Here is a 21,589-nt window from a genome sequence, read left to right as displayed (position 1 = left end):
CTCATGGCAATCATTTTGTGATAAGGGCAACACTGCCATTTCTTAGTACAGTGGTACCTCAGGTTAACAACTTAATTCGCTCTTGAGGTCCGTTCTTAACCTGAAACTGTTCTTAACCTGAAACACCACTTTAGCTAACGGGGCCACCGCGCCACCGCCGCATGATTTCTTTTCTCATCCTGAAGCAAAGTTCTTAACCCGAGGTACTATTTCTGGGTTAGCGGAGTCTGTAACCTGAAGCGTCTGTAACCCGAGGTACCACTTTATTGCAAGGTGGGGAAGGGTGTTGTTGGATTCTAATTTGCTGAATGTTCTCTTACATGTTATGATGTAAAAAGTCCTATAAATATCTGCTGCGCCCTGCGTTCAGGGCTCAGACTTTGGAAATCATTCCTCTGAGCCAGCTTGCTGGCTGGCAAGAGCAATAAACCTTTTGTTTCTTCATGCTGTGTGGAGTTCTTTCCTTCAGCTGGCTTTGCTACAGCTCCACAGGCGCTGCAGAGGTGAGGGCAGCTCCATCCTCAGCCCCATGGCCTGCGGCTCCCTGCGCACTCCCGTTTAAAGATACAGGAGCTCAACACCTCCCCAACCCCTCCAAAAAACACCACCCAAACCCACAACACAGCAGCAAACGTCTTCCTCCTCCTCCACTCCCAAATCCTGTGCATCGGGGCTGTGTTGCCTCCTTGGATGTTTGGAGAATGGATTAAAAATACTAATCACAAAAACCACACAGCTATTTATTTTTGGGCGCGTGTTGGTGTTATGAAGATGCACTAGTGTGCAGAACAACACAAATAACTTACTTCCTATCCTCCACCCCCCTCCATCCTCCTTCCTCACTAGCTGTAAAGCATGACCCCCAAATTAAGCAGCCTCCCCCCCCAACTTCCAGCCAGACAGCTGCGGATTTAACATTCCATGCCAAGATGAAGGGCTCTCCCAGCACCTTATCTCTGCCTTTGCACCCCTTCCCTTAGAAAAGCCCCGCTCACCATATGCTCCTGGGGCAGAAACCGGGAGAAGAACCCCCTTCCTCACCCCTGCTTCCTCCTTTGCAGCTGCTTGCAATAACCCCCTCTTCCCTGGGGATAATGGGTGTTGTAGTCCAACAACATCTGGGAACCCAAGGTTGAAAAGGGCTGATCTGTAGAGTTGGGTGTGTATGTGCAGGTGAATGTTCCTGTCATGATGGAGTTTGTACTAATTGCACTTAATATGTGACAGTTCTATGGCCCCAATTTGGAGAAAGTTACATTTTGGTCATTTGAAATCCATGGGACAAGTGGATCACATCACGGCTAATGTTAAGTGAAACTAATAGTGCATTCTTAAAGATGTTTCCTTAGTAGGGATTCCATTCAGTTCAATAGGATTTACTCCCATGTAAGTGTGTGTAGGACTGTAGCCTAACATTCTCTGGATAGGATTCTACGAGCAGAGAAATTACCATGGCATGTGTGCGTGATAGCTGTGGATGCAATCTTGCCCTTAATTATGCACGAGTTCTATACCTGAGTATAGAGTTGGGACAAGGGTGGCGCTATGGTTTAAACCGCTGTGCTGCTTGGGCTTGCTGATCAGAAGGCCGGCAGTTTGAATCCCTGCGACGGGGTGAGCTCCCGTTGCTCGGTCCCTGCTCCTGCCAACCTAGCAGTTCGAAACCACATCAAAGTGCAAGTAGATAAATAGGTACCACTCCGGCGGGAAGGTAAACAGCATTTCTGTGCTCTGCTCTGGTTTGCCAGAAGCGGCTTAGTCATGCTGGCCACATGACCCGGAAGCTGTATGCCAGCTCCCTCGTCCAGTAAAGCGAGATGAGCTTCGCAGCCCCAGAGTCGTCCATGACTGGACTTAATGGTCAGGTTCCCTTTACCTTCTATACCTGAGTAACTGGATGCAAGGTTGCAATTGTAGGGAAATCCTACTTTACAGTGAAATATATGCGTATCTACTCAGAAGTCATTCCCATCCAAGTTGGATATGCCTCAAAGTAAGTAGATAGAGGAATGCAGTCTTATAGTGTAATCCCAATCCCATTTAACTGTGAGTAAACCCCATTGAATTAAATGGGACTGCCTTCTGAGTAGCCATGGTTAGGTCTGTCACAGCAGAGCTGACAGAGCGAGCTCTGCTTTCCATCTCCTATTAACAAGCAGAAGGGGACAGATGGATTACACAGAGGGGTAGGCAACCTAAGGCCCAGGGGCCGGATGCAGCCCAATCACCTTCTCAATCCGGCCCATGGACGGTCCGGTAATCAGCATGTTTTTATACGAGTAGAATGTGCCCTTTCATTTAAAATGCATCTCTGGGTTATTTGTGGGGCATAGGAATTTGTTCATAGGGACACGGGTGGCGCTGTGGGTTAAACCACAGAGCCTAGGGCTTGCTGATCAGAAGGTCGGCGGCTCGAATCCCCGCGACGGGGTGAGCTCCCGTTGCTCGGTCCCTGCTCCTGCCCACCTAGCAGTTCAAAAAGCATGTCAAATTGCAAGTAGATAAATAGGTACCGATCTGGTGGGAAGGTAAACGGCGTTTCCGTGCGCTGCTCTGGTTCACCAGAAGCAGCTTAGTCATGCCGGCCACATGAACCGGAAGCTGTACGCCGACTCCCTTGGCCAGTAACGTGAGATGAGCGCCGCAACCCCAGAGTCGGACATGACTGGACCTAATGGTCATGGGTCCCTTTACCTAGGAATTTGTTCACCCCCCCCAAAAAAAATATAGTCTGGCTCCCACATGGTCTGAAGGACGGTGGACCAGCCCACGGCTGAAAAAGGTTGCTGACCCCTGGATTACAGCCTTAGTTGCGAACATAGGCTAATGGAGCAAAGTGTAATTGACAATGTGAATAATCAATAGATTAATCACATGCTATACAATCAATAAATATATGTAAAACTATGTAGTTATGCTATCTGGATTCATGATATTGAGCAGGGGAAGAGTAGGGGAGGGAAATGAAAGCTAGAAACAGATGTAAAGCAGCATAAATTGAATTGAAACAATAGAGCCATTAATAGTATTTTTTAAGATTCCACCTAAACATTAGGAAGAACTTCCTGACAGTGAGAGCTGTTGGACAGTGGAATTTGCTGCCAAGGAGTGTGGTGGAGTCTCCTTCTTTGGAGGTCTTTAAGCAGAGGCTTGACAGCCGTCTGTCAGGAATGCTTTGATGGTGTTTCCTGCTTGGCAGGGGGTTGGACTGGATGGCCCTTGGGGTCTCTTCCAACTCTAGGATTCTGTGATTCTATGATTTACTTAACATTGTGAGCATAAGCACTTTCCCTCCTCACTTTGTTCTCTGCAAATTTTGAAATCACACCATCAAAATCAATTCCTTTCACTACTTTCTTTTCAGTTGACAAGATGGCTAAGCCAGAGAGCTGAGCTTGACTCATAGTGGACCTAAGATAACGCTTGATTAATTTTAGTTTTGAAAAACTGTCACATGATGTCTAGCAAGGCAAACTGAATTTTAGAATAACTATTCAGATATTTGAATTAAGGCTCAAAGCAAACAGGAAATTGCCCTAAAACTCACCAGTATGGGCATTCTGACGCACAGTGGGAATTATTTAGGCAGAGTTTTCATTGAAACAAATAAAACTATTAAGTTTAAAATAAACTTCTTCATAGAAATAGATCACATATAGAATACAGGCTCTTCTCTATACTGGCACACACTCTGAGAGAAACTAGTCACCACAGTCAAGGTAAGTAACTCCCACAGCACTGAAAAGACAGTTACAGACTAGAATGGCAGTTATGGCGGTTAGACTCCAACAGCTGTTCCTGTTCTCTTGTATCTTTGTCACATGACACGTTCATGGCAAGTTCCGGTACCTCTTTTTCTAGAAAAACAGCAATCTTGGTAGTCGAAACAAAATAGAAAATTCTTTTCAGTAGCACCTTAGAGACCAACTGTGTTTGTTCTTGGTATGAGCCTTCGTGTGAATGCACACTTCTTCAGATACACTGAAACAGAAGTCACCAGATCCTTAAATATAGTGAGGGAGAGGGGAGGGGTATTACTCAGAAGGGTGGTGGGAATGGGTGATCAGCTGATAGGTGTGGAAAACCTGTTGAAGACTCTTAACGGCTGCAATTAGTCTGGCAGGGAAAAAGGCAAGGGGTGAGATGGCTAAAGATAGCTTTGGTATGTATAATGAGATAAGAATCCAATGTCTTTGTTCAGACCAGGTTTCTCCATGGTTTTAAGTTTGGTGATTAGTTGCAATTCAGCCACTTCTCTTTCCAGTCTATTTCTGAAATTTCTTTGTATTAAGACAGCTACTTTGAGATCTTTTATAGAATGTCCTGGGAGATTGAAGTGTTCTCCTCTTGGTAGACTCCTCTTGCCATTTGCTTCTCTTCCTAACTGCAATTTGTAATTAAATGCTTTGGAAGGGAAACAATTTATTGGACAGCTGGGCATGTAACTAGTACTCACTGCTCCAGGGTTGGCTCCAGCAGAGTTTGGCCTCAAGAGAGAAGAGGATTTTCTTTAAGCACCCTAGAAAGAACCCTCTCCAGCCCAATATTCACATTGCCTTGGCTGTGCATTCTGCTTCCCAGCAGCCCTTTATCCATTCCCCGTTTATTTATTTTTACTTAACAAATAAAAGCCCTGAGAGCGGCCAGCCTCTATTGATTCAGCAGCTCTATGGGGTTGCATGATACCTCCGTGTTTTAACATCTATTAGCGTTGAGATGAAGCCAGTTGTGTGGAAGGAGCTGGCTGCTGACATGGTGTTGGGGTGACATAAGGGCTTTAAAACCCAGGATATATTAGTAAAAAAACAAAAAACAACAACAACAACAAAACCTTGAGTAGCACCTTAGAGACCAACTAAGTTTGTTTTTGGTATGAGCTTTCGTGTGCATGCACACTTCTTCAGATACACAGATATATTAGTTACAGGTGGGTAGCCGTGTTGGTCTGCCATAGTCGAAACAAAATCGAAAATTCTTTCCAGTAGCACCTTAGAGACCAACTGAGTTTGTTTTTGGTATGAGCTTTCGTATCTGAAGAAGTGTGCATGCACACGAAAGCTCATACCAAGAACAATCTCAGTTGGTCTCTAAGGTGCTACTGGAAATAATTTTCGATTTTGTTACAGATATATTAGGATGTATTAGGAGGTGGGACGTGGCACAAGACAACTCTGGGAAAGGAGGGTGGGGACAAGAAAATTTCCGCAAAATTGGACATTGCCGTTGAGGGAGCGCCAGGAACAGGCGAAGGCGAGCATTGCATCTGCCAGAAAAAGAGCTCAGCTCCGTTTGCAGGAGAAGCGTGGGACCCCCTGCTGAGAGAACAGCGAAAATGTCGATTCCAAGCGGATACAATTTATCTGGTCTTGGCCCAATGTTAGCCTATGGGGAAACTCCCGGAGGAAAGGAAAGCAGGAGGCGCCCCCTCCCCAAAAGCATCCCTGGATGGAAGTGCGCAATGCGCGCCAGAGAGAAAAACGCAGAGGGGAGATGTGGGCATGCTGGGCTTTGCAAGGGTTAAAGGGAGCTGAGCTGCCTTCCTAGAGAGGACAGGAAGCAAGGGGGGGCAGGTCCTCCAAAGCAAAGGCCCCTCCCTCCCCAATCCTCTCCTGCAAGGAAGGGGGGGCGTGTTGCTTTGGTGTCTCTCCTGCAAGGGCTGCCTGGCTGTCCCCTCCTGGCATCTGGTGAGTCTCCTCTCTCTCTCTCTCCCCCCAGAGGGTGCAGTGGGGAGGCGGTGGGGGTCCCAGGGCTGCAGCAGGGGAGGGGGCCAGCCTGGGGGCCTGGTCTGCTCATGCAGGGGGAGGAGAGGGTCCTGCCAGGGAGGGGCCAGGTCTGCAACGCTCTCCTCCCTGGAGATCACAGGATCCCAAACTCATTTGGCCTTCCACCCCCCCACCCCCTTCAGAAAAAAAATGACTCCCATGATATCTCCTTTCTTTAAACAGAGTAATCCCTAGGACATTCACTCTGTGTGACTCGCTCAGCGTCATTGCACAACAGAGAGAACAAGTGCAAATGGTTTTCCAAAGCTGGAGGAGGAGGAGGTGGACTAGCCCCCCCAAAAATACCCACGGGGAGGAAGGGGAAAAAAGTGGAAGAGAAAGGTCAGGAATAAAGAGAGGGATCCTAGCCCATAATCTGGCTGCTGCATTGCGGTCCAGTTTCTCCCAGGGCCGGATTGAGCTTGGATGAGGCCCTCAGCTACTGAAGGTCATGGGGCCCTTTATATGTCCAGCTGTCCTTTGTCCACAACAAACTGTCGCTGTTGGTTTTGTTGTTGTTGAATATATGCTATATGGTTATTTATGGATCTAATCGTCATTTGCACCAGTTGCCATGCTACCAGTACTTGTAGAATGTAGACACCCTATATATAGAAATGAGCATACCAGTGATATTTTAGGAAGTCGGCTAGCAGGTGGGGCCCATTACTTACATCACAGGAGCCTACACAGCACAAAACACTGTTGCTGTATGTAGGTTTCATTTTATCCAGTTTTTCCCCTTTATTTTTTTGGGCCACCCCAAGAGAGTGGGGCCCTAAACTATAGTATGTTTAGCTTATACATAAATCTGGCACTGGAAGCTCCACACGGAGGCCACTGCAGCAATCCCCTCGCACCCAGAGCAGGGCATCCCAGGACCACATCCTCTCTGTCCCAAAGGGATTGTTGATGGAAAACCGGCCGGAAATGGGCGCTGCTACTCACTGAGCCTCCAGGGACCTTGGCATCAATGGCTCTCTGTGTGTGTGTGTGTGTGTGTGTGTTAAGATATCTAATAGAATAATAACTTTTCTGCTCTTCACCCTAAGCTTCAAGGGAAATGTCTTTGGCCCCGCCCACTTGGCCCTCAGGGGGTTGGCCAGATACATACCTGGCCCTCAGAGCAAAGAAAAAGAGATCCCACCCAAGGAGTCTGTCTTGAGAGCGGCAGAGAGTCCAAGTGCAAGAAAAGGAGACAGAAGCAGGGGATTGGGGGTGGGGGTGGGGAGCAACTCCTGAGGACCCCCGGGTGAGGGACCCCCACTAGAACCAAGCATCCATTTTTCACAAGATACAACTGATTCCCTTGTCAGTCAGTTCTGACTTCATGCATTGACTGGAAGGCAGCAGAAACCAGGCTGATTCATCTCCCAGAATTCCCTTCAGTTTCCTCCACATTTTGCATTGCAATCTTTCTTCTAGGAGGGCTGGAGGCTGCTTCCTCCTCCTCCCTTCTCCCTCTTTTTTTTCTTCAGAAGATAGCTCATGGTTTGGTCTGTAGTGCAGTCCAGCCCTGGTTCCTAGCAAGAAGCATCCATGCTTGCTCAGGGAACCATTTTCTTCTCCTGATATTATACAACTTTTGTAACAGAGCAATGTATTTGCTTTGTAGGATTTGCTAGAGCTTCTCATTAAGACAGACAGAACTTGGCAGAAGACCAAAGGGTTCCTTCCGATCTCTTGGAAGCTTCCTGAGACCACAGATGGATGAGCGAGACTCAGCTGGCCCTGAAGCAGGAAGAGGCCATGCCATCCAAACTGGGAGCAGTGGGGGATTCTGGGAAAACTCTGTGCAGAAGATCCTGGGTGAGGAGGACACCCTCCGCTCAGAGGTGCAGAGCCAGCAGTTGAGGCAGTTCTGCTGCCAGGAGGCCAAAGGACCCCGAGAGGTTTGCAGCCGACTCTACCACCTTGACCGTCAGTGGCTGAAGCCAGAAAGGCACACGAAAGCTGAGATGCTGGACCTGGTGATCTTGGAGCAGTTTCTGGCTGTCCTTCCGACAGAGATGGAGACCTGGGTGAGGGACTGTGGAGCGGAGACCAGTTCCCAGGCGGTGGCCCTGGCTGAAGGTTTCCTCCTGAGTCAAGCAGAGGAGAGAGAACAGGTGAGAGAGACTCCTGGATTCTCCCAAGGGGCTCCAAACAGGAAGGAGAACATCTCATAATGCTCTACTGATGGCCCATCCTTTTTCTGTGAAGGCATCCATTGAATGAGATCTGACACCCTTAAAGCTGTTGGCCCTGACATTCGTTTTTTAATATTTCTCCCCAATCTCTGTTTTGAACCCTTGTTTCTTTTTCAGGAAAAGGATCTCTTTGCAGAAACGGCCCAGATTTCTTTTGAGGCAGAGAGGCCTCCGTTGGACACCAGACAGAGGCCACTGGGTAAGGAGGAAGGTGGTTTTTCTGTTTAGTCTTATTTTGTTGGGGGAGATCGTTGGGGCCAAGAGCCCAGAGGAGGGAAAATAGATATTTCTTTTTATATAAATGATTTTTATTGGTTTTGCATATAATCACATTACATAACATCGTCTCTTCTTGTTTTATCTCTTTGGCTCGACTGAGCCTAACAACTTCCCTCCCTCCCGTCTGATGGTTTACAAAATTAAACTTTACCTCTTTACATTTTGCTCCGTTTCCTATCCTTGTTACTTTATTACCTAAAATATTATATTACTCAACCTGACTAGGTAGCAATTTCACCTTACAGATCTTCAGGTAACCCTGCTAATGATGTTAATTGCTTACAGTTGTCTTTCAAATATAATAAAAATTTGTTCCAGTCCTTTTCGAACACTTGGTCTCACTGGTTCCGGATTCTTCCCGCCTGTTTCGCCAGTTCTGTCCATCATTTTCATCTGCCACTCATCTTTTGTTTGTAGCTTCTGTTGTTTCCATCTTTGGGCTAACAAAATTCTTGCTGCAGTTGTTGCATACAAGAATAATTTTTTCTCTTGTCTTGGTATCTCTCTACCCACTATACCCAATAAAAAAGCTGCTGGTTGTTTTTTTTTAAAACAAAGGTGTTTTTAAACATTTTCTTTAACTCACTATATATCATTTCCCAGAATGCTTTTACCTCTTTACATGTCCACCACATATGGTAAAAAATACCTTCCTTTTCCTTACATTTCCAACATTCATTTTTTGTTCTATACATTTTGGCCAGTTTAACTGGTGTTAAATACCATCTATACATCATTTTCATAACATTTTCTTTAAGCGTCCTGCATGCTGTGAAGTTAATACCTTCCTTCCACAACCTCTCCCAATCTTCTAACTGTATATTATGTCCAATATCTTTAGCCCAATGTATCATTACTGATTTTACCTCCTCATCTTTAGTATGCCATTCAAATAATAATTTATACATTTTTGACAATATCTTTGTCTTTTCATTCAATAAATCTATCTCAAATCAAGATTTTTTTTGTTTCATAACCATATTTCTTTTAATCCTCTTTAAACACTTCATTTATCTGATGATAATGCAACCAATCCCTCAATAATTCTTTTGTTTCCTCAAACATTTTAAATTTCAACTGGTTTCCTTCCTCCATCACTAAATCTCTGTAGGTGGCTCATTTTTCTTCCATATTTAATTTTTTAACCACAGTCGCTTCCAATGACGACAGCCACCACAGAGTTTTATGTTCTAATAGACTTTTATATCTATTCCATACTTCATAAATTGACTTTCTTATAATGTGGTTCAGCAATTCTTTATGCATTTTTACCTTCACATACCATAAATACGTATGGCATCCAAATCTGTTATCATATCCTTCCAGATCTAACTTGCCATTGTTTGTTAAGGGATTTTGCTAAAGAATAGAGATCTGTTAGATCGGGCAATATTTTTCTTCACAACTAACATCTGAAATGCACCCAAACATCCAAATACACTCAGCAGGTGAGACTTTCTCAAAGGCCCCTCTGTAGTTTGAGATGCACTGATTCACCTGTGTGAGAGAAGCAGGCACTCTGGGCCTCCCCCTTACCTTTTCCCTCTTACAGGTGACACAGTGATACTGGCTAGACCTCTTCATCCATCTTTACATGGCGACAGAATGGAAGCAGCGACTGTGGATCCAGATCAGGTCAGGGGAAGCTACCTTGTGGGGACAAAGGCCAAGGGCTGGAATGATGTCATAGCTCAAGGAATGATGGTGAACAACAGTGTTGTCTCAGAGGAGGACATTTCCCTTTTTTCTTTCAGGGTCCAGTGTGCTTTGAAAATGTTGCTGTTCGTTTCACGGACGAGGAGTGGGGTTTGCTGGATCCTAACCAGAGAGCTCTGCATAAGGATGTCATGGAGGAGAATCATGAGATCGTGGCCTCTCTTGGTAAGTCTCCTGTCAGGTCTGGCAAGGCTCTCCTACACAAGACGCGACAGGCTGGAAGCTGTTTTACCTTCTGATTTATTAAGCAATTACTGAGCTCGGTAGTCCGGCTTCTGTAACACGTCAATCACTATCAGAGTCAGTTGCCGCACTGAATGTCCGTCATTTTCCCAGGCAACCTAAATACCACCTCTGGGTCCCCCTGTTTTCGGTCCTGCGCATAGCTAATACCTTATTCTTTCTTCCTGTCTTGAGGGAGTCTGGTTCTGTCAGCCCTCTTTTGTCTGGAGTGGATTCTAACAATTCCCCTCCTCCTGTGGCTTGCTCTGTGTTGTTTTGACATTCCACAGGCTGCATTCCAGAGCTTATCTCTTCCTGGCTATGCGAAAGACTCTGGTTCCTGCTCCCCCCTCCCCAGTTTGCACTCCCTCCTCTCTGGCTTTCTGGCTTTCTGTCAGAGCGAAAGTATCCTTGACAACTCCCTATGGGATACTAATATCTGTTTTTAAATTCAAAGCAGCTCTCTGTGATGAACCTCATATATTTTCACAGATCTCAACAGAGCCCCCTACAACAACTGGGATTACAATATTCCCACAATAAACCTTGAACATTTAATTACTGTTTTTTTCTGTGAATGTTCTTCCTTCATTTGCAGCTTCTTGAACAATGATCAGCCTGGTCTGATCTATCCAGACCATTTTACCTGTAAACCTCAGAGTTGAAGTAGCTTCTGTCAGGTTTTCTGTTTTTGTTCTTGCTCCTGTCAGTCTTTGGTTGACGAAAGAGAAGATTGACATTGAAAACAGAAGGGATGCCATGATGGAGCCAAACAAAATCCATTTGAGAGAAGAGCCAGGCTTATCTGATCTCAGATTCCCCCAAGGATGTCGGTTGATCCCCGTTAATTAATGCACCCAACACTTCAGTAAAACCATCCATATAACCAACTTGTGTTATTCCTCTATGACCAGTGTTAATAAGTATTCTTCATTAATTTCTCCCTGATGCTCTAATCCATTTTTCTCTTCATTGCAGATAGTAATGAACTGGAAATCAAGAACAAGGGTGACCATGACAAAATCCCCACAAGAGAGAAGCAGTATAAATATATTGAATGTGGGAAAAGTTTCCATTCCTCTTCCGATCAAAGAAATCCCATTGGGAAGAAACCATATAAGTGCTTGGAATGTGGAAAGAGCTTCAGTCAGAGCACCCATCTAACTTCCCATCAAAGAATTCATACAAGAGAGAAACCATATAATTGCTTGGAATGTGAAAAGAGCTTCAGTAACAGCTCTTCTCTCACTTCCCATCAGAGAATTCATACAGGGGAAAAACCCTATCATTGTGGGGAATGTGGAAAGAGCTTTAGTCAGAGTGGCCATCTCACTTCCCATCAAAGAATTCATACAGGGGAGAAACCCTATCAGTGCCTGGAATGTGGAAAGAGCTTCAGTAACAGCTTCTCTCTCACTTCCCATCAAAGAATTCACACAGGGGAGAAACCATATCAGTGTGGGGAATGTGGAAAGACCTTCAGTAACAGCTTCTCTCTCACTTCCCATCAAAGAATTCATACAGGGGAGAAACCCTATCATTGTGGGGAATGTGGAAAGAGCTTTAGTCAGAGTGGTCATCTCACCTCCCATCAAAGAATTCATACAGGTGAGAAACCCTATCAGTGCCTGGAATGTGGAAAGAGCTTCAGTTTGAGCTCCTATCTCACTTCCCATCAAAGAATTCATACAGGGGAGAAACCCTATCAATGCGGGGAATGTGGAAAGTGCTTCAGTCAGGGCTCCTCTCTCACTTCCCATCAAAGAATTCATACAGGTGAGAAACCCTATCAGTGCATGGAATGTGGAAAGAGCTTCAGCTGGAGCACCGATCTCACTTCCCACCAAAAAATTCATACAGGGGAGAAACCCTATCAATGTTTGCAATGTGGAAAGTGCTTCAGTTTGAGCTCCTATCTCACTTCCCATCAAAGAATTCATACAGGGGAGAAACCCTATCAGTGCATGGAATGTGGAAAGAGCTTCAGGAAGAGATCCCATCTCACTTCGCACCAAATAATTCATACAGGGGAGAAACCCTATCAGTGCATGGAATGTGGAAAAAGCTTCACTACGAGCTCCTATCTCACTTTCCATCAAAGAATTCATACAGAGGAGAAACCCTTCATTATATAGCTTTAGGAGTCAGGCAAATCTGCACCTTTTTAACGAGACCTTTGGCTGATTGACATCTAATGCCCTTTTTAAATGTGGGTATGGGGGTTACAGATGAGTATTTTGGGTTTTTATGTTGTAACCATCCTGAGACCTGTGGGTGTAGGGAACAGGAGCCAACTCAGAGGCCAACAGGTCTTTGCCCTCCAAAAAAGATATTTGAGGGGGCCACCCCCAGTTGATGGGCATTGCCATTCAAATGGTGTGCATGCATCATGTGATTGTGCAAAGCCAACCTTACCTTGCCCCCCCCCCATTATTTTATTCAAGTTGGCACCACTGGGTCGGGTGGTATTCAAATTAAAGAAATACATAAATCACCCTCCTTTGCGCATGTTCCAGCTTGTCAATATCCTTATTTATTATCATTTTAAATATTTATGTGCCCTTCATTTGAAGATTTTACCACATAAACATACAGGATGAAAGTATGGCTTTCACAAAAACAAGTCATGCCAGAAAAACTTCTCTTTTTCTTTTCTTTTCTTTTCTTTTCTTCTTTTGAATGGAGTTACAAACTGCTGTGGAAATAGTGCATCTTGATTTCAGTAAGGCTTTTGACAAAGTCTCCTGTGATATTTACCAGGAAGCTGGTAAAATGTTGGCTGAACGATGTAACTTAGGTGGATTTTACTGACGAAACCTGAACAGTCCTCCTTCATGGTTCTTCATCATCCTGGGGGAAAGGGACAAGAGGAGGAGGAGGAGGAGGAGTTTGGATTTGATATCCCGCTTTATCACTACCCGAAGGAGTCTCAAGGCGGCTAACATTCTCCTTTCCCTTCCTCCCCCACAACAAACACTGTGAGGTGAGTGGGGCTGAGAGACTTCAGAGAAGTGTGACTAGCCCAAGGTCACCCAGCAGCTGCATGTGGAGGAGCGGAGACGCGAACCCAGTTCCCCAGATTATGAGACTACTGCTCTTAACCACTACACCACACTGCAGAAGAGGGGTTCTGCAGGGTTCTATCCTGGGCCCGTTGTTGTTCAACGTCTTTATAAATGACTTGGATGAACGAAGTGAGGGGATGCTCATCACATTTGCAGACGACAACGGGGAGCGGAGGCCAATGTTGCAGAAGGCAGAATCAGATCAAGGGCAGGAATAGCACCACTTTTATTCTGCCTAGAATACTATGTTCAATTCTGGGCACCACAATTCCAGTATCTTAAATTTTGTTGGCCTAGGGAAATCAAGAAGGTGGGGTAACACAATCCATATTCCTTTAATAACACGTGGCCAATGTTCATTGAATGCATGTATTAAGACTGTTGCCGGAATCCACCAAGCAGTCATGGGAAAATGTGTCATGATCTTTTTGAGTAATCAAATGAAACTTGTAGCACATGGCAGGATGAAAGCCTGCAATTCCACCAGGACAAGTTATTTGTTGTTTACTGTTGTAACCATTGCTTTCTGAAAATTTTTCTTCCATATCATGAAGATAAAACAATTTAAAAAAAAGGAGGTGGGGAAATCGTGCATTATTCCATTAATCTGCTTGCATGTGTTGAGTGTTATTTGGAGACTGTAACTCCCAGTAATTTCACATTATTTATGTGTTTCTGTGTGTTCAGCACACATGATTGCAGGTGAGACTGAATAAAAGACTTCCTAGGAAATTCCCTTTGACTGCTTCTATATCTTTTCAAATGTGACTTTACTTGCACATAAGAATAGATCATATTTATTGTTGGAAAATCATGTCATCGTGCCTGTGGCTTTTCAGAGAATGAGGGGGTATGTTTCTTCCAATTCAAAAGATCAGTGGCAGTGAATGGAACATATTCCATAGTCGGACCTCCGCTTGAGGCATCACGAAAGATGGCTGAAAATTCCATTGCTCCGGCTCCCACGGGGTAATTAGAGGCTGAGATGGGAGTAATCAGCCTCCCAAATCTTCCCAGGGGTATGGGAAGACACTGCCTCATCCGCAGTTGCCCGCCAACTCTGCTCCAAAATCGGAAGGAAGGAGGGGCTGGGGGGCACTGGATGGAAAGCCCCTGAGAGAGTCTGGCTCTCCTGGACATTGTCTCCGCGAGCGCACCAAGTTCCATCTCTTAAGATGAAAAATTGGGTTTAAGTTTTGGACATGCTTCAAGCGAGGAGGGAGGAAATATTTTGCTAAACAACCCAGTCACTGAGGTGCCAAAAGACTGAGAGGAAGAAGGATTAACATCTAATCGGTATGCTGGAATGGAACGGAAAGGGGGGGGTTTGAGCCTTTTTTTACTATTGTCACTTTGCTTCATTATATTATTACTTGGCAAAAACAAAACAAAACCAGAAGAACCGTTTTCACCATCCATATACAAGCGAGATTTGAAAGTTTGGTATTTGTTGACATAATATGGCTTCAAAATTATAAACTGTGTGGAAATGAAAATGTTACATAATTATGGCTTTTGATCTTTGATCTGTTTGGAAGAGGATAAAAGATTCTGATATCAGTCAGAAGCAGGATCTCGCTTACTGCTGTAATCTCATTAAAATTGTGGATGGTTTCCCAGATTTGGTGGACTTGATGGATGTTGTCGCAGATTTAATTGGGAAATCCACCATCTTGGAGTTAAGACTGGGCTGCAGAATCATAAACAGTCATAGGGGGAGGGGAGCCTTTAAAATGCCATTATCTGTACTTTCAGTTTGAATTGGTAAATCTCCCCTGGAAAGGCTGAGGTATGATGTTTGATGCAGCTGGTTTGGGAAAATTGCTGAACAGACGCTTAGATTGGATTTTATCGGGAAAGTGAGAAATGGCGGCTGCCAGCAGCGAGGACTTTGGGATTGAGTTACAGGTAGGTAGCCGTGTTGGTCTGCCGTAGTCAAAACAAAATAAAAAATGAAATTCCTTCCAGTAGCACCTTAAGGGTCTGGTGACTTCTGTTTCAGTGTATCTGAAGAAGTGTGCATGCACACGAAAGCTCATACCAAGAACAAACTTAGTTGGTCTCTAAGGTGCTACTGGGAGGAATTTTTTTCATTTTTTATTTTGTTTTGACTTTTGGATTGGTTTGACGGAATACCAGCATGTGAGGAGGCACTGCAGACTTATGGAGGAGAATCATGGACATTAAATCCACATAGAAATATATCTCTGTTTGTTTCGTCTCACTTGTGGGAACTACTCAGAGGCTGCAAAAGAAAGAATGAAGGATAATATCAAAAAGAATTAGAGAAACCCTTGGAATTGATTATGGAATGCAACAGAAGTTTGATGTTGATTAGACCCTCCGAACTTGAAGCATGGGAAGTCCCAAAAATTGATAATTTGGCAGAACATTTCGACTATTTGTAATATGTATAATTTGGAATATTTAATGTGATTTTATTGGATTGTCAAAGTGGAAAATTTAATAAAAATAATTTATAAAAAAGGAACATTTTGCATAGTCATGTGGTGGGGTGGGGGGTGGGAATAAGGGTCCTACTACATTGCCCTGGCCATCTCCTGGTGCTGGCAACTGGTGTCCTAACATCGCACGGAGGGGCATCTCAAGGACATCAGGGCCGGTAGCACTCAGGTGGATGCCCGGACTTTGTGGGCATCGAGAGGCTCTACTTCAAAGATCATAAGGCATTTCCTGTTTCTTCTCCTCGTGAGGGAGATGCTGTATTTGCTTTTTCTGCTCCTCTACAACCTGTTCCAACAACCGTTGGAGTTTGGCATGGTCCAGGGGCATACCTTTGTCGGAGGACAATGAGCTTTTATCCGGGGCTAGGACACTTCCTCCTCCTGCCCTGGGGTCATCAAGTCCTCCTGCCAGTGGGGCTGGATTCCCTGGCCCTGACGCAGCTGGGGGGTTCATAGGCGGTGAACCATTGTAGCTGGAAATAGGCACTGTGCTGGCCCCGGGGGTGCCCAGTCCGGTGGACACCGGGTGGGAAGACCAGAAACTCACCTGGGGCCGAGCAGGGGCGTGGTCAGCAGTCCCAGACAACAGCGGGAGAGGCTGGTGGGTTACCAGACACAGGGGCAGCCTCAGCTTCCCCTGGCGGGTCTGAGAGTGGAGCACCTGCAGGAAATGGGTCCTCCATCCCATCAGGAGCCAGAGCAGGCTCAGCAGATGCCTATACCTGAGGATCCAGCACAGGTGAGGACCCTTCCCTTCAGGCTCAAGCCCTAGCCCCAGCTGAGCTGGTTCTGGAGGCGAATCCTTTGCAGGCTGGGATCTCTCAGTTTCAGCATCCGAGTCCGAATCCCAGGCCGTCACTAAATAACAGCAGTCTCAAGTGAGAAGCCCTGAGGATGTCTACCCATGGCTTTGTGTAGATATTAAGCTGCAGGGGGAATGAGGGAATCAGGCAGGCCCTCCCAGGACAAAAGTAAGGGCCCAAGCAATCCACCAAGGCCAATGTCTTCTAGCTCCCTGCATCTATTTTGAACCAATACCCTTATGACTCTTGTTATGAACCAACCAACCAACCAACCAACCAACCAACCAACCGCCTTTACAGATTAGTTAAACAAGTAGTGTCCAAACACAATGAATCCTACTTTTAACACTGATACTTAAAAAAAAAAAATCCTTCCAGTAGCACCTTAGAGACCAACTAAGTTCATACCAAGAACAAACTTAGTTGGTCTCTAAGGTGCTACTGGAAGGATTTTTTGATTTTATATTTTGTTTTGACTATGGCAGACCAACACGGCTAACTACCTGTAACTGACACTTTTAGTATGCTCAGATGCAAACCAACATATCATTTATGGTAATATGTATGTAACTCCCAATCAGATGTTGTTTAAAGAATCACAAATGTTTATATTTGATGTAGTTCTAACAGATACTGCTAAAATTATTTTGCTTTGATGCTTGCAGACTATGTTTAATCAAACTGACTAAAGAGGTTGCAGTGGATGTGTTTTGAACTTACAATCTATCAAATCCTTTATCGCAGTTGAATATTTTGTGGAATACCATTTTTCATAATATGAAGAGAAATCTCATTCAAATAAACTATTGAGTATACATCAGGGGGGTGGGAAACAATTTCTTTAATGAATAAACATCAGGGTGGAAATAAACAACTTACTGCCCTACTTGGAAGTATTCATAGGGGAAAAAACCTTTAACGGAAACTATGCAAAATCGTTTAGGCCCTTCTATTTAAAAAAACCAACACATTAAAAAGGAAAAAATCAAAATACTTATTAAAGGCATATGAAAAAGACACAAAATTAATCCATCTATCCCTAAATATAAACCACTTTATCTTCTTCTTCAGAAGCAATATCAACACCTACTTATTTTTAAATTGCAAAATGTTGCATATCCTTTGCCGAATCTGCTGGGTCTTCACACTGTACACAACAGGATTGAGAAGTGGCGGGACAGCAACAAATATGGTTTGTTCCTGGTATGAGCTTTCGTGTGCATGCACACTTCTTCAGATACCTGAATTTTCGATTTTGTTTTGACTATGGCAGACCAACACGGCTACCCACCTGTAACAGCAACAAATATGTTGGCCATCAGCATGTGGACAATGGGGGAAAGGTGTCTCCCAAATCGATGAGCCACACTGATGCCAATCATTGGGATGTAGAAGATCAAGATGGCAGAAATGTGGGAGACGCAGGTGTTGAGAGCTTTCAGACACTCTTTTCGAGAAGCAATGCTCAAAACAGTCTTCAGGATCAGGATGTACGACACAAGAATGATGAGAACATCCAGCATTATAGTGCACATGACTACAACAAAGCCATATATGATGTTGACTTTTATGCTTGCGCAGGCTAACTTCATGGCATCTTGGTGGAGACAGTAGGAGTGAGAAAGGACATTGGATCTGCAAAAAGGGAGCCGTTTAATGAGAAATGGGAATGGGAAACAGAAACAGAAACCTCTGGACAAGATAGCTATACCTATTTTTGCAATTACTGAATTCGGTAGAAGTGATTTGTATCTCAGTGGATCACGGATGGCAATCAAGCGGTCAAAAGCCATTGCCACAAGAATGCCAGACTCTATTGCTTGTAATATATGGATAAAGAACATCTGGCTGATACAGGCATTGAATGGGATTTCCCCAGAGTCAAACCAATAGACCCCCAGCATTGTTGGCATGGTGGACATGCACAGGGCCAGATCGGAGCAGGCGAGCATGCAAAGGAAGAAGTACATGGGCTCATGGAGGCTTTGGTCAATCTTGATGACATAGAGGATCGTGATGTTCCCAAGCAGAGTCAGGGCGTAGAGCACAAAGAGTGGGAAGGCCACCCAAGAGTTCTTCTCCTGCATCCCAGGGATGCCAATCAGGACAAAGGTTTGGTGGCTCACAAGGCTGTCGTTGGAGCTGGTCAGAGGTGAAATCATCCCCTAAGTGCTTTTGGTGAAAGGACTTGAAAGAGTCCTAAAATTGATCTGTATATTAGAGACTTTTATGCAACCTTACAGATTCTGTCTATGTCATATTGCCTTTATGAAAGGGGATACATATCCTGTTTTAATTCAACATCAAGATTTGTGTTAGAGCCTCTATCCCAGGAAGGAAGAATGGTCCTGAATGGTGCTTCAGTTCATCTCCTATCCTGGCCAAATAACATTCCAACCCTATAATAAAAATTGCCAGTTTCTGATCTGCAAAACAGAAATAAAAAATACAGTGACATTGCTGAATTAGAAATTATCTGTCCAAATGACGGTGTGGATAGCTGTACAAGGGAAGGACTGGGTAGGACTCCCCCCTCCTCTTGCTCTTCCTCGGAGACACCTTGAAACAGAGGTCCTTCTTACAGCCCCATCCAGTGGGCAAGAGGAACGTGACCAGAGATGATCAGAAGCTGAAACCCATTTGAAGAAAGAGAATGTTGATAGAGTAATTTTTAACAGAAAAACAAAAATACAAACAACACGGAATAAAAAGTGCTGAAATTAGATTTTGCTTGCAGAAGATAAGAACCACCAAGCTATTTTCTTTCTTGTAGTTTGAATCCACTGCTCCGTGTCCGCTTCTCTGGAGCAGCAGAAAACAACCTTTCTCCCTCCTCCATATGACATCATTTGATATATTTGAACATGGCTATCATATCACCCCTCAACCTTCTCTTCTCCAGGCTAAACATACCCAGCTCCCTAAGCCGTTCCTCATAAGGCATCGTTTCCAGGCCTTTGACCATTTTGGTTGCCCTAATGATGGTAATCTCTTTTAATTACCCTTTAAGAGATGGTAATCTCTTTTAATTCCTGGGACAATGGAAAAATTCCCTCACCCCTCCTTACTTGCAGAGACCCATTTGGTAAACATTTGGTCAGTTTTGAAAGTCAAAATGGTGTCAGGACTGTCTTCCTGTGCTGCTTCAGACATGTGGCCTTGTTTGCTTGGAACACTTATGAACATTATGTGTGTGTGTGTGTGTGTGTGTGTGTGTGTGTGTGTGTGTGTGTGTAACCGTAATTTCTTACAACAGCCTCTTGATTGAGGAATACCTCTCTGGAGCTGATCAGTGGAAAACTTCTCTCCTTTGTGTCTCATGGCGTCTGTTGCACTCACCTGACTTTATGGCACAGGCTGTGTACCTGACATGATTTCTCCCAGGATGGACGCTGAGCCTGCCTTTGCTGCTCCAAGAGGGATTGTGCACTTTTTATGGCACAAAGGGTTATGGCAAGAATGTATTTCCCCAGAGAGGCCGGCTGCTCCCAAACCACCAGAAAATTGTTGAACCCCACTGGGAGGAGATCTCTGAAATCCCAGCTGCAAGGAGAAGGACAGATCCAGGCATCCTGCGCAAGGACTTGCAGTTCTGCTCTCAGAGGCTCCCCTCTTCTGTATAACCAGAGAAGTGGGATGTGGACAGACTATCCTAACAGGGAGGCCTCATTCTCCATGCAGATCTGAAGACCCCTAAAGTCTGGGTCTGGGTAAAAGAATGTCATTGCTGTCATCAAACTCTAAAAGAGTTTCAAGGAGTAAACAGACAATTGTCAGAGGCGAGAACAGTGATAGTTAGATCATTTCATTCATATACCGTCCCTCAGCCTGAAGGATGGTGGTATACACACATAATAAAATCATTTAAAAGTTGCTTATCAATACTTTAAGGAAAACCCATCATATCTTCATCAAACCAGAAAAAGCAATGCTGCAGGAGTGCCTCTTCTCCATGTGTTTCTCTATCCAAGTTGGTGGGCGTCACTGCCTCCAGTGGGAGAGAGTTCCACTGTTTAACTCTGGCATTGCTCGAATGAGTTATTTCTTTTAACTGCTCCATATCTTCCAACATTCAGCTTTGATGGGTCCCCATGAGATCTGCTTAGTAGAACTTAAACAAATATGACAAAAGCTGAAGATGAACGAGGCTAATAGCATAAAAATGGGGGGGGGGGAAACTATCCATGCAGACAGGGGCGTACCCAGGATCAAAACTAGGGGGGGGGGTTGTCATTCAGGTTGTGACATTTCAGCACGGAAAAGGCGAATGAAACCAAAATTTTAAGAAAATTATATATAATTATAGCGGTGCTTTATTACGGTAGTTATTACAATTATTTGCTTGAAAAAAATTATTTTTTATTCTAGTTACATGTCTTATACTAATATTATTTTTCTTGGGTTTGAAGAAAACTTGTTCAAAACTTTCGTTTCAATCCAGTCCTGATTTTCCTTGAAGAATTTCCGATGGACGCTCATCAAACACAAGCCAGTCAGTCTGCCCTCTCCCATTGTACTTCTGAGCCAGGTCTTTACCCTTCAAAGGGTACTGAAAGATCGTTCAACAGTAGCCGTGGTGGACGGAAAGCACTTAAAATACTGATCAACTAGCGGCGGGCGGTTCAGTTTATATAGTGACGCGGAACTCACTAGACCCCTCTAGAAGATTCCCTCTTCTCTCGGCTAGCGCCTGCTAGAGACCTCTCCCTCGCTTGAATCCCACTGGCTGGCTGACATAGATTCCTCTACCAGTCGCTAGGTGGCTCTAGATACTTCTCGTTTTTTACACCATTTCAGTGTGGTAAGCAACTGATAATTCGCCATCGCCCTACCTAATTTTGTTTCGTTTCATCACTTTATAACCATTTATTTATTTTTTTGCTTCTGGGGGGGCAGCTGCCCCCCCTGCCCCTCGCTGGGTACGCCCATGCATGCAGAGCTGAGAAATCCTATTTAAATCACAATGACTTTGCCCCATATGGGGGAAATTGGCAGAGCACATTAAGAGCAAAGAAACTCGGCTTCATTTGGTCCTTGATTCTATGGCTGAGGTGAGACCTAGCGGTTTTTCGTTATTGATGCCTGATG

General features: G+C 44.5%; 3 protein-coding genes across 3 annotated transcripts in view; 1 reads left to right on the top strand and 2 right to left on the bottom strand.

Annotated features, from left to right (window-relative positions):
- LOC117044871 overlaps positions 1 to 21,589 on the top strand; it is a 628,087-nt gene that overhangs the window by 42,661 nt on the left and 563,837 nt on the right. Inside the window, 1 exon segment of the mRNA XM_033145648.1 lies at positions 11,658 to 12,223. Within this exon segment, the coding sequence (XP_033001539.1) occupies positions 11,658 to 12,223 (566 nt within the window).
- The window catches only part of LOC117044870, an 878,236-nt gene that overhangs the window by 398,620 nt on the left and 458,027 nt on the right, over positions 1 to 21,589 (bottom strand). The gene's annotated exons all lie outside the window — the stretch shown is intronic.
- On the bottom strand, positions 17,588 to 18,663 carry LOC117044984 (olfactory receptor 51H1-like). Its single transcript, XM_033145778.1, has 2 exons — positions 17,806 to 18,663; positions 17,588 to 17,701 (listed from the first exon to the last, which is right to left on the bottom strand). Exons 1-2 carry the CDS (start codon positions 18,661 to 18,663, stop codon positions 17,588 to 17,590), a joined length of 972 nt encoding a protein of 323 aa, XP_033001669.1.

This window comes from Lacerta agilis, chromosome 4 (assembly GCF_009819535.1).
Source record: "Lacerta agilis isolate rLacAgi1 chromosome 4, rLacAgi1.pri, whole genome shotgun sequence".
NCBI lineage: Eukaryota > Metazoa > Chordata > Lepidosauria > Squamata > Lacertidae > Lacerta > Lacerta agilis.
The sequence above is the reverse complement of the archived record's forward strand: the minus strand, read 5'-3'. Positions and strand labels throughout refer to the sequence as shown.

Bases quoted from the DNA above. Each gene is read 5' to 3' on its own strand.
- LOC117044984 (XM_033145778.1), bottom strand. From the start codon at position 18,663: ATGATTTCACCTCTGACCAGCTCCAACGACAGCCTTGTGAGCCACCAA. The intron at 17,702-17,805 runs GTTGCTGTTACA...AGCTCATACCAG, and splicing joins TGCTGATGGCCAACATATTT to GAACAAACCATATTTGTTGC.